The following is a 15,982-nucleotide window of genomic DNA, read 5'->3' as shown; positions in this document are numbered from 1 at the left end:
TTGTTTTAGCCGTCGATCTAGACTTTCTGTTCTTGGTTGTGAGAATAAGGCGACCCATCTTGGCCGTCGGCTAGCCTGTCTCTATTGTTGACCCTATCGGGTCTCTCTTGGTTGTCGATCTGGGTTGGCCCGTCTTGGCCGTCTACTAAACTTTCTAGGTCTTTGACCCGACCAAATCCTTCTCGACTCTCAGCCTGACCCGTTTCAACTGTCAACCATCCTGTTTTGGTCATCGGCCCGACCCAATATGTCCTTGTCTCGGATGTCGGTCTGTCTCGACCCTCAGCCCTGCTCATCTTGGAAGTTGGCATGAGCTGTTTGTGGTGGTTGTCGGCCCAGGCCAGCCTATTTCGGTCATCTAGTCTCGACTTTTGTTTTGGGTTGGTCCGAGACGGCTTGACTCAATCTTTGACTCAAACTTAGTATTGCTTTTAAGAATTAGTTAAAGTAATTTAGTGGATCAAACCCACCTTAATCCTAGTCCTAACCCACTTATGAGGGGCCTTTGGGGGCTATGACTTTTTTTTGCCCCCTTCATTTGGAGACGCCCTTAAAGGAAGGCTTAATGAAAAGTGGGGTAGAACTGGTCCATAGACCATTGGCCAATTTGATAGCTCTACTAGCTATATCGTGGTTGAAGCGTAAAATTCCAAACTAATCCAATATCCATAGTTTTTCTAATCGGATGAAATTGTGAATTTTCAATATTTAGATTATATCTTAATTTGCATATTTTTTTTGGTTCAATTAGTAATTTGCTCTCTTTATTTAAGCCTTTAATTTATTTTATTTTTTATATATTTTTTACTTTATTGAGTCCTTATTTTTTGAAAAGGCTAACTGCAACAAAACCTAATACAATCCCTTACGTTAAATTAATGTTAACATAATTTGGAAGTGACACCTGAGACCAAAAGTCATTCCCTTTTGACATCGTCCCAATGTGCCTCGATTCTAAAACCGAGAGAGAATAATGAAAACAATCGATGCCAAAAGTCCTTATTCCATTGGTTATATGTCAAAATCTTGGTTTGTCATATATCAAAATCTAAGTCATATTTTATTTTGAAGATGTCACATGTCAAAATTAAAAGAATTCTAAGATAGAAAATTATCCATATTTTGATACATAACAAATCTAGATATTGACCTACGAAATCTTTAACTTTTAAATGATGCTAACATCAATTTAATTTAACATAAGTGACATATGAGTCATTTTATAAGAATAGATGCACCAAATTACAAAGTATTTTTATTTCTTAATTTTCATAATTTTTTTATTGGTGGTTATTCCCCGTCTAACGTATTGGAAGAATGGCAATCAAAGTTTTGTTTGATCATGAATTTCTTAATTTGCATATTCTTTCATTTGACAGATTATTTTTCTTCTTTTAGCATACATGGAAGAATGACGATGAATATTTGGTTTCATCGAATATCATTAATTTCTTAATTTCCAGATTCTATCATTTGAAATTGAAAGATTATTTTGCAAAGAAATAACTTATTTGGTTTCACAGTATCATACTTCTGAATTTAAGCATGGTCATGTGATTACTCTTGCGTCGTTCTCATATTATCACGTTTATTTCACACTCGGTTGCCCTACCTTTTTCCATTTCGCTGATGTAATAAAAATATCTATAACAATATATAAAAAAATTTATTTTAAAATATTAATTTTATTTTTTAAAATATAATTATTTATTACATTGACTGTTATTTTTATAAATATTTTTAATTTTTTTTATGTTTATTTTTTATTTTTCTTTATTTATTAATAATTATTCTCTATTTTTTTAATATATTTTCCTTTATTTTTAATAACTATAATTTTATTTTATATATTAACTTAAAAATATTATATTATTATTATTTACTAATGTAATATAATATATATTTAAAAAATTATAAACACTTTGCGAGAAGTATCAGTAACAAAGTTTGTTATGATTAATGTGACTGTCTCATTCATGTTGCGATTTTTTCTTCCAAATTCATGTCCATATAATACAGAATGCTTCGTCAATCCTTACCTCTCTTAAAGCATTGACAGCAAATATCAGAAAAGTTCCAAATTTGGACAAAGGACAAATACTTTCAAAAGTCATACACAACTTATATTTATGTTTTATATCCAATTTGATTATTTTATCTTAAATTTGATCTCCATTTGATTCAGAGTTTTAGATATGGATATAATATACAATATTCAAAATATCTTAATATTTTTGTAAACAAAACTAAATTTTAAAATTGTTGTTAAATTAGTCCATCTTAATTTAGGTTAGATTTTTAAAATTTGAATTCCAACACAATTTATCTATTAGGTATAAATACACTTTTGGTACCCAAACTTTTTCGGAAAGTTCAATTTGGTACCCGAACTTTAGAAATGTTCAATTTAGTACCCAAACTTTTTAAACGTGTTTATTTTGGTACCTTCCGTTAAAGACTACATAACGCTGTTTGCCTTCTGTTGAGGTGGCACTGTGCATGGCATACGTGGCAGAAAGAATTGTTCAGATAAAATGAGTTGGAATCCCCTTTATTGGTAAACTTTAAGTGCACTATTTTTTGGAACCCTAATAGGTGGTTTTCTCTTCTTCTCATTTTTCTCGACATTGAAGAAATGTCAAGGGCTCAATCATCTTCCTCTTGCTCTCACAATTCATGGTTGATGCGAAATCAAAGCTTGTCCTGTAATAGTGGTGGGTGTAGAGGGTTGGGTGAAGCACCCACATGCAATTGCGGAGTGGAAGTTGTGTTGAGAACGGCTAGAACTGTGAAGAATGGTGGGAGAGAGTTTTGGGAATGCCCTAATTTCAAGGTCAGGCTTCTGTTTTTGTGTTTAGATAAGTTTATGTTTGTGTTTCCATGTAGTTGCATAGTAAAGTAATTTTTTGTTGTGTTATTTTTTGAATAACAGGGTGGAAGTGGAGCTTCATATGGGTGCAATTTCTTTAAATGGTGCATTGAAGATGGTGATGACAAAAAGGATGCAACTATTCTGAGGCAAAGGCAGAAGATTTATATTCTAGAGAAAGAAGTTAAGGGATGGAGAAAGTGGGTCAACTTGTTAATTGGAGTGGTGTGCCTGTTGGTTGTAGTTAATGTGATTTTAGTATCCATGATGTTGATGTAGAATGATATGATATTGTAGAGAAAGATTAGCTGGTTCAAGTTGTTGGATTTCAGTTCAGGTGTTTGAAAGGTTATTTTGTAAGATCAAATTTAATGAAATGAGTTAAAGTTTGAAGTTATGAAAAATGTGAATCACCTGTGAAAGTATTGCATTTATTTTTCTGCTATTTGAAATGTTACATGGGCTGTAATTACAAGAAAGGACCTAAAATTTGAACACAATCTGTCAAAGTTGATAGAAATTCATTGATAATGGAGTGCAGGGCTGCCTTGCTATCATATACAACAGACAAAAGAATGATAGAAATTCAAAGTTGATAGAAATTCATTGATAACACGAAATATGATATAAAAAGGACATTGTTCATAACCTTTTACAGCAGACAACAGTATTGGTAACACAATACCAATCCAAAATAACAAAATCGTAAAGTCATTACAAAATGTGCAGCCTCAAAATATTGGTAAAGTCATTACAAAAGGTGCAGCTGCATTGTTAAAACTAATCCTACAGTCATGGTTTCCAAACAGCTCCACGCCTATGCTGCAGATTTTGCCTTGAAAAAGGTCTACCACGTGTTGGATGAGGAATGAGATTTTGGTGGACTGGTTGGGATGATTCAGCTTCATGTTTATCTTTCTTCTTCGTACACCTGATCTCTTCACAGATATAACATGTTTATCTTTCTTCTTCATTTCCCAAGCTTCTAGACGTCTTTTCTTTTTTGGCCTCCCTGGTAGAATTCTTTTTGGTGGAGGTAAAACATCTGGATATTCTGTGACATCCCACTGGTGCTGTCCATTGGTTGGGTATATTATTGGTTGATAAGTTTCCTCATATGTTGACATCTTGAAGCATAGAGGTATGAACTCTTCTTCATCCAAATTCAAGAATTTCATTGCACCCAACGAGTGACAGCAAGGCAACCTTGTGATACTCCATTTTCTACAGCTACACTCCCTGGTATCTAGGTTGACAACAAATTTCTCCCTATTGAATGTGTGCCTAACCTCAAAATTTTTTTCTGCAGACCACCTGGTATGATAAAAGCAAAATTGATTCTAAATTAACCATTGAAAATGTAAAGATTACATGATACTAAAAAACTAATTACAGGAGCAAATACCTTGGTAACCAGTTTTTGGTTTCTTTAGATTCCTCTTTCATTCTTGATTTAATTCTTGGGCAGATTGGCCCTTCTGTTGTAGACACCTTTGATCTATTGCTGGCCCATCTATCCATCAAATAAACTCTAATTTGTTCCATCATAGTTATGATAGGCTTGCTCCTCGCCTCAACAATCACACCATTGAAAGCCTCACTCATATTATTCACTAATGTGTCAGACATAGGCCTTGGGCTGAACCTGGACCTAGACCAATACCTGTTTATGCAAAACAATGAGAACATGGTAATGGAAAATTGGGTACTGAATAATAAATCATAGCAATATCGTATAAGTTCACTCACCTAGATGGTATGGCTATTAGATGCTTGAATGCCTCCAAGTTAACTTCTTTAATCATTCGCATAGTAGTTTCCCATTGTTGTGGATAAGTACTCACTGCAGCCTTCCACATCAGATTCTTCAGATTTTTCCCTGGGAATTTTTTCCTAAAGTTTGCATACAAGTGACGCATACAAAAACTCTGATCAACTCTTGGCAAAATGTCTTGTACAACAGGCAACAAACCCTATTCAACAAATCAGTGCATAAGTGTTTTATCCATGTGGTTGCTAAACAAAAAACAAATAACTTTTAACATACTTTCTGTTGGTCTGACATGAAAGTGATGGAAGAACATATATTGGGCCCACCAAGATCGTCCACTAACAATTCCAAGAACCAAGTCCATGTATATTTATTTTCTACTTCCACCACATCCCATGCAATTGGCATCATTTGATCATTTGCATCCCTCCCAATAGCTGTCAACAATTCACCTCCATATCTCCCTTTGAGAAAACACCCATCCAAACCAATAATAGGTCGACAAAAAAAAAACTATCTTTGCAGGCTTTAAGACACATATAAAATCTCATAAAGTATGTTTTCCCTTCAATTGTATCAACTTTAACCTTTGCAGTTGATCCCAGATTAGATCTCAGAATTTCATGAGCATAATCATATATTCGTTTAAATTGTTCATTAAAAGAACCTTCAACTTCGTCATTGGCCAATGCCCTTGCTCTACGTGACATTGACTTAGTCACATTCACATTCCACTTTCTTGAGATTTTCTTACGAATATCCACAGCCCTAGTACTTGGATTATCTCTCATTGTGTTTTTTAACTGCCCACTTAACCACTTTGCATTTATTACATTCACATTGAATTCTCTACTACATGTGTGCTTGTCAACTACTTTCCTTAGTTGCCAAATGTTTTTAGCAGGGACATATCCAGAATATGCAAACCACTTGCATTTTCCCTTAGCTCCCAAACAAATAACTCTAAGTCTGCGGTTATCATTTCTTTGAATTTTCAACTTCAAACCAGAATGCACACCATACGTCCTAATTGTATCTACAAATTGGGCCTTATCTATGAAATATGTACCAATTTCCCACTGGTAATCTTCCATGTTTATGGGCATCCGAAAGGTCATGAACCTTGACTTAGTGTTGTCTTCTTTCTCCACTGACTCCTCACTTTCTTCACCATTGTCCAAGTGGTCTAACACCCATTCATTTTCAGATAATCCCCTATCATTAATCTTAACTTTACCAGTTTCATGACTTCCCTCACTCAAATACACATCCACTTCAACACTGCCCTCACACAAGTTATGGTCATCTGTACCATTTCTATCATAAGCAATGTTGACATCAACTAAATCTTCGAAATCCTGATCTCGTGTTGCATCAGCAATATCAGCTTCTGAATCAGTCCAACTCCGGACTTCAACATCTTCAACTCCCTCATCACATTTCTGATTATCATGTCCCTCCTCCTCACCCTGAACATCATCCTCCCTTCCATCTTCACATGTCTGATTTTTACCATCATCCTGTAATTGAGGATCAACTACATTATCCCCTTTGTCCACCTGTTCATTATTACCATCATCTTGCAATTCAGGATCAACTACATTATCCCATGCATCTACTTGTTCATTATTACCATCATCCTGCAATTCAGGATCAACTACATTATCCCCTGCATATGGCTGTTCATTATTACCATCATCCTGCAATTCAGGATCAACAACATTATCCCCTGCATGTGGTTGTTCATTATTGCCACCTATACAAACACTATCACAATCCATCTGCCCCTGTACCTCAACATTTCCATTACCAGTTTCATTGTTGTCATCACCTAAAGGGTAATATTCCAAAAAGTTATCAACTACTTCAGCCTCAGAAACTGTGTGAACTACAAACAAATGCACATTCCCATCTCTTCTCGCAATATTTACCATGTGCAATGCTCCCTTATCATCACTCAACAACTTCAACTTATTCTCTAACATTGACCCTTTTCCAACTTTATACCACAATTCCTTCACAAGATGATAACCCATCTCTTTAAGTTTCCCTATAATCTCAAAGAAACTCCACCAATCCGGATCACATACCCATGTACTTGTTAACCCATCACTATAAATTAAGCTACCATTCTGTATAAAATGGCCACCATGGTGGAGCAAACTTCAAAACAATCATCAGACATCACAACCTATAAAGTAAAACCATTTACCCAGTTTAAAAAGAATACCCAAAAAAACGCCACAAATTACAGCCCATACCCCAAAGAAAACAGTATAAAGTCATAGAGGGGACCACAACCGACTCACCCACCGCATACTTTACTTTACACTTTACACTTTACAGAACCCCACAACATTTATGAAATTCAATCCCTCACCCCACAACATTTATCAAGTATATCACAACTTCGCACACACAAGGACCCCTACAGCACAATCCCCACAACAGAACCCCCACATTTACGCAATATAATACAAACCCCAAAACGAAAGTGCAGCTTCGAAAATCAAAACAATCAGAACGCATTCATCAACTCAAATATAAAAAGCAGAAAAGAAAACTCACCTTCCACTCGAAAATCAACGCTTTGTCTTCCACTGCCAAAGCTCCGTCTTCCAACGAACGGAAGTAAATCGTCGCCCTTCTTCTCCGATCACCGAATGTAAATCCACCACCGAACCCTAACTCCCAAATTGACCCTCTGCCCTAATTTTCCCTTCTGCAAAATTTTCAATTTCACTTCCCTAAACTTCCCTAATTTTGCCCTAAATCCACAACGATGCTCTTCTCGCGCAATATTTACTTCAAAAATTATTTACCTCGTTCGATTTTTTTTTACCACAAATAACACGTGCCAAACCACTCTTTCTGCCACGTATGCCATGCACAGTGCCACCTCAATAGAAGGCAAACGACGTTATGTAGTCTTTAACGGAAGGTACCAAAATAAACACGTTTAAAAAGTTTGGGTACTAAAATGAATATTTCTAAAGTTCGAGTACCAAATTGAACTTTTCGAAAAAGTTTGGGTACAAAAAGTGTATTTATACCTATCTATTAATATGAGGTTTCCTAATTTTAATTATTTCTCTTTATACTTTTCAACTAAGTTTTAAAAGTCTTGTCTTTTCAATCTCTATAGTAATATAATAATGTAATACATATTTATGGTTTTGGTACACCCAGTGGCAGACCATCGTTTGCACAAGGGACCATGGTCCCAATAATTTTTTTTACACTTATATAATTTAATATTTGATTTTAAATAATTTTTTAAATTTAATATTTTTAATATATTTTATATATTTGATATTTTAATAAAGTTTTATAAATTTATATTTATATATAAGGAAAAGTTTTTTTTTACATTTATTTTTCAATTTTATCTCTTAAATATTTTTTAAATAAAAATAATTATTTTTTTAATTTAATATTTTTTATTTTTTAAAATTTAATCATTATAAATAAAAATTAATTATACTAAAATTATAAAAATTATTTATATCTAATTTTATAATTATAATAATAACAATAATTCTAATTTTATTATTTTTTACTATATAAAAAATAAATAGAATGTTTTGACTAGTTTATATAAAAATTCTCTTTTGATTCCTTTTTCGTTCAAAAGTATTAAGTTAGTTCTTCAATTTTTTTAATCTCAATTTGGTCCAATTTTTAAAAAATGATGTAATTTTGTGTGTTTTTTTAAATTTATTGAATCAAATCAAGAATTTTTCATCAAAATTGAAGTTGTGAATTAGAGGGGTTTGATTCGTTGGTGTAATTGACATAGTCCTAATACTAATTTTGATGAAAAATTCTTGTTCTGCTTCAAAAAATTAACAAAAAAGATAAAATTACATTAATTTTTATAAAATCCAGATCAAATTAAAACTAAAATAATACTGAAAAACCAACATAATATTTTCAAACAAAAAACGAATCAAAGAATAGTTCAACAAAAAATTTTACATTTCAAAATATTACCTAAAGATGTGCCACTGAGTACACCTAATAAATCTTCCACTATTCAGGTCAAACACAATTTATGTACTTCTTTATCCTTCTAAAGTGCTTTTTAAAAATAAAAAACGTGACGGAACACTTTTACCCCATTCACTACTTTATTGTTTGATAAAATCTTATCGGGAACAATAATTTAGTGGTGCACTTATGGTGGATTTTTCCTAACGTGGGGTAATTGTGTTTTTCAAATTATAAAAAATGGAATAATTTTTTAAAAGTTTTGAAGTTAGATAAGTCCTATCATGTTGGCTCAATTTTGTAAAGATGTTGTGTATGTTTAAAATGATTTCACTAAATTTGACAACACGACTTCTTAAATTTTATGAAAATAAAAAAACTATACTATGTTATCACTTGAAGGTCAAATTTAACTAAATCGTTTTAAATTTATTTATTTTTTAAAAAATCGTGTCGACATTATATAACTTATTCATTTTTCTTTTAAATTCACCGTTTTATTAAGTAAAAATTCCCACTTGTGCAATTTGTAGAATCTCTCTGTCCCACTTATCTTATGTCAATTAACATCACTCAAAAAGCCCCGCCACTGTTTTCAGTTCCCAGTCTAGTGGTTTCCATTTCATTATCAATTAAAATCAAACTGGTAGATATTTTGGGCTCTGAATTTTCTGCTCACTTTTTTATATCTGCTGAGTTGTTGATAATATCTTTTTATTAAATCTTTAAAATATATTTTTTAATATATTTTAAAACATCAAATATTTTTATTAGTATATTTAATTTTTTTTTAAAATATACTTATATCAGTATATTAATTTTTTAACATATATTAAGATATCAAAACAGTATTACATAAAACTCAATTCAGATATCTAGTTGCCATAGTAGAACGGAGTCAAAATATGGAAGGGACCACTCATCAATACATTTTGTTTTACGTATACTTAATAGGACAAATTAAATTTTGACAATCTTTTTATAACATTAGATAATATTTTTTTAAGTGATTTTAAAATTTAAAAAAATAAAAAATAAAAAATAATTTAAAAGATGCTGGCTAAAGATATGTAGAAAAGATATCAAAATTTCTATAATAAAAAGGTTTATCGTAGACGGGAAGTAATGTAAAGGAAAATGACTTTTTTGATTATTAAATTTTAATAATTTGTGGGTTTTTCTAAGTGGTTTTATATTTTTATATTTTTAATATTTTAAAACTATTTAAAAAATGATAGTTGTCAAAATTTATAAAGGGTGGCAGAGAGAGAGAGTGAGACACTATTAAAATCCAATTTGTGTAGCCTCAAGTATACTACGCATACACAATCTTCTCTTCGATGGATCTAAATGTCTCTGCAAATGCACTTGTTCCTCTGATAATTCTTTTCTGTTTCTTTTTCTATCGTCTCTTCAAATTTTCTCGAGGAAAAGAAACTCCCACAGTTGCAGGTGCATGGCCAATACTCGGTCACCTTCCATTGCTGAGTGGCTCAAAGACACCCCATAGAACTTTGGGTGATTTGGCTGACAAATATGGACCCATCTTCACCATCCAACTTGGTTCCAAAAAGGCTTTGATAATCAACAACTGGGAAACGGCAAAGGAATGCTTCACAACAAACGACATTGCCGTTTCCTCTCGCCCCAAGCTCGTTGCCATGGAACACATGAGCTACAACCAAGCCATGTTCGCCGTAGCACCATGTGGTCCCTATTGGCGAAAAGTTAGAAAGATTACAACTTTAGAGATCCTCTCCCCTCACCGGGTGAAGCAGCTGCGTCATGTTTTTGAGTCAGAAGTTCGAGGCTCCATCAAGGAGCTCTTTAACTTTTGGTGTAGCAACAAGAACGAGTGTGGCTATGCCTCGGTGGAGCTGAAGCAATGGTTTTCTCATCTGATATTCAACATTGTTCTTCAAATGGTTTTGGGGAAGCGATATTTCAGTGCAGGAACCGTGGATGATGAGAAGGCACGGAGATGTGTGAAGGCCGTGAAGGAGTTCATGCATCTTTTCGGGGTGTTCACAGTGGGAGATGCTGTTCCTTGGTTGAGATGGTTCGATTTTGGAGGCCATGAGAAGGCCATGAAAGAAACTGCGAAGGAATTGGATAGTATTATAGCTGAGTGGTTAGAGGAGCATAGACAAAGCAAGCCTTCGGGTGGAAAGGTTGATGGAGTTCAAGATTTCATGGACGTGATGATTTCAATGCTTGATGGACAAACGAGTGATGGGGTTGATGCAGATACCATGATCAAATCCACTGTACTGGTATGTGTATATGTTCATGCATGAATTTCGGTTTGTGTAATTGCTACTTATACATTTCTTTCATTGCATATTTGTTTTTGCAGACAATAGTTGCAGGAGCCACTGACACAATTAGCACTACTCTTACATGGGCAATGTGTTTGATATTAAGAAATCCTCATGTATTAGAAAAACTTAAACAAGAGCTTCACATAGTTGGTAAAGAGGAATGGCTAAGTGAGAATGACATTTCTAAGTTAACATACCTTCATGCTACAGTTAAAGAAACGTTAAGACTATACCCTCCAGCTCCTCTCTCTGCACCTCATGAATTCACAGAGAATTGTACTGTAGGTGGCTACAATGTCACAAAGGGAACCCGTTTGATTACAAATCTTTGGAAAATTCAGACAGATCAAAATGTTTGGTCATATTCATTAGAGTTTAAACCAGAAAGGTTTCTCACAACTGATAAAAATATTGACATGAAGGGTCATGATTTTGAACTGTTACCATTTGGAGCAGGTAGAAGGATTTGCCCTGGAATATCCTTTGGCCTTCAAGTTGTTCATTTAACTCTTGCTAGTTTTCTGCATTATTTTGAAATCTTAAACCCCTCAACTGAACCTCCTGATATGTCTGAAACCTTTGGATTAACCAACACTAAAACCACTCCACTTGATATTCTGGTTAAACCATGTGTATCTATCTCCTAATTGTTATGAAAGCAATGAAGAGGTCTTTGCATAATACTACAAATTAGGAGATGAACATGTGTTTCATTTTACGACATATAGTGATTAATTTTCTATTTTGCTATAAATTAGAAGATGCAGTCTTTATTGGTATGTCTTGTAAAGGCTCTATATAAAAGCCACTTTGATTCAATAATACGTTCTGGTTTGTTATCCATTGTATAACCGTTTTGTTTTCTCTGTATAAACGTTACATGCAATGCATGAGGTCATCATCCAGTGTATCAGCTTAGTGTTTCCAGATTTTTTCGTGACAATGACGTCTTTTTCGAATTTCATCCTTAACACTGTTTTGTCAAACAGCAGACCAATAGGGAAATCCTTTGTTAGATTATAATAAAAATAAAATGATCATAAAAACCATATTGAACCCTCTCGGACAATAAATTATCTCCAATAATAATATTAAGAGGAGTTTCTAATACTAATAATAGGATGCAGAAGTTACAAACAATGTTTCCCCGTCCAAGTTGGAAGTGCTGAAAGACGCATGTCTGAAGGACAAGGCAGCTTTGTACATCTTGTATCAAGTTGTGGACGAGTCTGACTTTGAGAATATTGCAAGTGTCAAATCTTCAAAAGAAGCGTGAGACATATTGGAGAAGGCGTATAAGGGAGATGAGAGAGTAAAGCAGGTGAGAATTTAAACACTTAGAGGTGAATTGGAGAGCATGAAGACGAAGGAGACAGAAGGAGTAGCCAAGTACATTACTCGGGTTGAAACTGTGGTGAATCAACTTAGTAGAAACAGAGAGATGTTGCCCGCTAGCCGAATTGTTGAAAATATTTTGAGGTCTTTGACAGATGATTTTGAAAACGCGGTGTGCACGATTGAAGAGTATGAGGACCTATCAATGCTCACGATTGAAGAGCTTGCTAGGTCACTTGAGGCACATGAGTAGTGGAAGAAGAAGAAGAAGGCGGAGCCACTTGATCAACTACTCCAAATGAAGGGAGAGGCTCAGAACACTCAAAGCAAAGGACAATACCAAGGTATAGGAAGCGATCCTGGTAGTCAAAGCCGAGAACAAGAAGAGAAAGAACAGTTTGCTCAACAAAATTGACACGGAAGAGGACGAGGTCCATGGAGAGGAGGTCGATCGAGCAACTCAAATGTTGAGTGCTTCAAGTGTGGCAAGTATGGTCATTATGCAAATGATTGTTACTCAGGCAAGTGCTTCAATTGTGGTAAGGTCGGACATTTTGCAAAAGATTGTCAATTTGAGACTAGAAAAAAAGAGACGATTAACCTCACAGAAAAAGGAAAAGAAGAAGTGACATTGTTGATGATGGCGCGTAGCTCGGAGGATGAGCATAAGCAAGTGGTGAACTCGGCAAGAAGACCGAATAACATGGAGAATTCAGCAAGAAGGTTGAGTATAGTTGATAACTCAACAAGATAATTGTGTAGTGTGGATAGCTCGGCAAGACAAGCAAGTAGGGTTCATAGGATGGTGAGATATGCAGATAGCCCATACAGGATGGTGGAGCATGTAGATACCCCAAACAACATGGTGGAGCATGTAGATACCCCAGACAACATGGTGGAGAATGAGGTCAACTTAGTTAACTTGGTGGGGTGCCTACATATAGGGATGGCAACGGGGCGGGGCGGGGACGGGTTTCGCTATCCCATACCCATCCCCGCATAAAAAATCCATCCCCATCCCCATCCCCATACCCAAACCCAACGGGTATCAAACTTTTTTCCCATCCCCATCCCCACCGGGTAACGGGTATAATCTCGTACCCATACCCGTACCCGTATTCTAACTACTTCAATATTAATTCTTATAAAAGAAAAAAAATTACGGTAAAGAAAACATAATATTATGAAATATTCAATATTAGGAGGATTTTCTTCGATGCCAAATATCTTAAAATAAATTATAATTGTTTACATTTTATATTAGAATACCAAATAAAATTTCATGTGAACCAAAACATTTATTAAATTTGCAAACTACAACATTGATGAACTTAGTTGATAAAATTAAAAAATATTTCAAAAAAATATAAAAGGAAAACAAATATTCAAATTAAAATATATTTTAAATGTTTGTTTACTTCATTTTTTTTAAATTCTAATGAATCTCTTTTTTATACACTAATAAAAGTTATAATATATCACTTGATCAAAATGACACAAAGAACAAATAATGAAAGGAAAACAAATATTCAAATTAAAATATATTTTAAATGTTTGTTTACTTCAATTTTTTAAATTATAATGAATCTCTTTTTTATACACTAATAAAAGTTATAATACATCACTTGATCAAAATGACACAAAGAACAAATAATAAACATAATAATAAAATTTTGACATAGATTTTGTATCTTTTGAACTTCAATATATGTTGGATAGTGACAAAAAAATATTCATAGAAATTACATTAAATTTTTATATTGTAGTAAATAAAAGTTATTTATACAATTAAAGTGAAAAAAATTACAGTATGATTAATAGTAAGTTATAAAATAACAAATAGTTAGATAGAATATATCAAAATATTATTCTACATGATGAAAATAAACAATAAATAAAAATATTAAAAAACTAACAAATGTGTGTTTTAGAAATAATTTGAGAGACTATCGAAAGAAATCACACAAAGAAAATCAAATGTATAATTAAGGTATGATAAAATGAAAAAAACCTTAGAGAACTAATTATTAAATTATGTTTGAAGTGGTTAAAAATAAATAGAAATATCATTAGTGACAAAAAAATTTGTCATTAAATTACAAATAAATTAGTAATTAAATTGGTCACTAAATCAAGTACCGATTCGATCATTGAATCAGTCACTAATTTAGTCATTGATTCAGACAATAAATCAACTACTACCACCAATGACGAAAAATAGTGACTGATATGGGTTACTGACTAAATCAGTCACCATTTCATGTTTTTCTTGTAGTGAATTATCATATACTATTCCTAAATATCATTATATATATATATATATATATATATATATATATATATATATATATATATATATATATAAAATTTTAACCACTTCAAACAGAATTTAAAATGAAAAAATTACATTATGATTAATAATGAGTTATAAAATAAAAAATAATTAGATAGAATATATCGAAATATTATTCTATATGATAAAAATAAAAACAATAAATAAAAATATTAAAAAACTAACAAATGTGTGTTTTAGAAATAATTTGAGATACTATCGAAAAAAATCACACAAAGGAAATCAAATGTATAACTAAGGTATGATAAGACGAAAAATATCTTAGAGAACTAAGAAAACTTTTCAAATATCAACATATATACTTAATGGTTGAAAAATAACGAAAATTATTTTAATAAAACAAAAGAGTTCTTCAAATTAAACAAAAATTAATAATAATAATAATAATAAGTAAATAATTTTTTTTATATTACCTTAAATTGAGAGTATAAACATTCTCATGTGAAAGGAAAATTTATAATAAATATAAATATTAAAAAATAATATAAATATTCAAATGTGAGGCATAATTTTTTTATTAACATACATCATTTTAATATAATTACATAAAGGTTATGGTAAGATAAAAAATATATTGGAGATGAAAATGAGTTTCATGACAAATGAAATAATTAAAAGAAAAAAAAATAGAAAAAATATATATATATATATAGGGGTTACTTGATTAATTGTGAATATTTTAATAATTTAAACGAGAATGGAGATATGGCGGGGACGAATATTATGGCGGGTATATGTACATCCTCATACCCATCCCCAAACCCAACTAAAAAAGTCGGGGATTGCCCATACCCATACCCATACCCAGTCAATGCGGGGATTCCCCGTCAAAACGGGGACGGGTTCGGGCAATACCCACGGGGACGGGTTTATTTGCCATCTCTACCTACATAGCTCGGTTAAGTCGATGAAGCAAGTAAAGTACTCAAATAGCTCAATGGAGCATGTGAAAAGCTCAAGTAGTTCAAAATTTGAAGAAGAAGCGCATGTAATTCAAAGGTTAGATATTGCAAAAAGAGATTTGCAATAGAGAATTGAAAATGAGGTTAGAGACAATTCAATTCTACAAGCAAGCATAGAGAGAAAGAAATAGGCTTTGCAAAAGCGGCACTTGAAACTTGAACAAGATGTTTCAAGTTTGCAAGAACAGTTACAAGTAGAGATGGATCTGAGAGTTGCATTGGAGGTGCAAGATGAGGAGTGGCAACTTGCAATGGATGAGGAGATAAATGCGATTGAGCGCGACAATATGTGGGAATTTTTTGATCCCTCAAAAGGAGGTAAGCCTATTGATAAGAATCTGGTTAAGAACAAGTTGGCTACTAAGATAGCAAGGAACCTGG

General features: G+C 32.9%; 2 protein-coding genes across 2 annotated transcripts; both read left to right on the top strand.

The window, feature by feature from the left end:
- Positions 1-2,635: 2,635 nt before the first annotated feature.
- LOC114180910 lies at positions 2,636-3,148 on the top strand. The gene is made up of 2 exons (XM_028067205.1): positions 2,636-2,833; positions 2,933-3,148. Exons 1-2 carry the CDS (start codon positions 2,636-2,638, stop codon positions 3,146-3,148), a joined length of 414 nt encoding a protein of 137 aa, XP_027923006.1.
- Positions 3,149-9,930: 6,782 nt separating this feature from the next.
- On the top strand, positions 9,931-11,802 carry LOC114181645 (cytochrome P450 82A4-like). The gene is made up of 2 exons (XM_028068154.1): positions 9,931-10,903; positions 10,987-11,802. The coding sequence occupies exons 1-2, from the start codon at positions 9,971-9,973 to the stop codon at positions 11,596-11,598; spliced, it is 1,545 nt and encodes a 514-aa protein (XP_027923955.1). The 5' UTR covers positions 9,931-9,970; the 3' UTR covers positions 11,599-11,802.
- The last annotated feature ends 4,180 nt before the right edge of the window (positions 11,803-15,982 follow it).

Source organism: Vigna unguiculata, chromosome 4, assembly GCF_004118075.2.
Source record: "Vigna unguiculata cultivar IT97K-499-35 chromosome 4, ASM411807v1, whole genome shotgun sequence".
In the NCBI taxonomy this organism is placed as follows: domain Eukaryota; kingdom Viridiplantae; phylum Streptophyta; class Magnoliopsida; order Fabales; family Fabaceae; genus Vigna; species Vigna unguiculata.
This window is presented reverse-complemented; position numbering and strand designations above follow the sequence as displayed.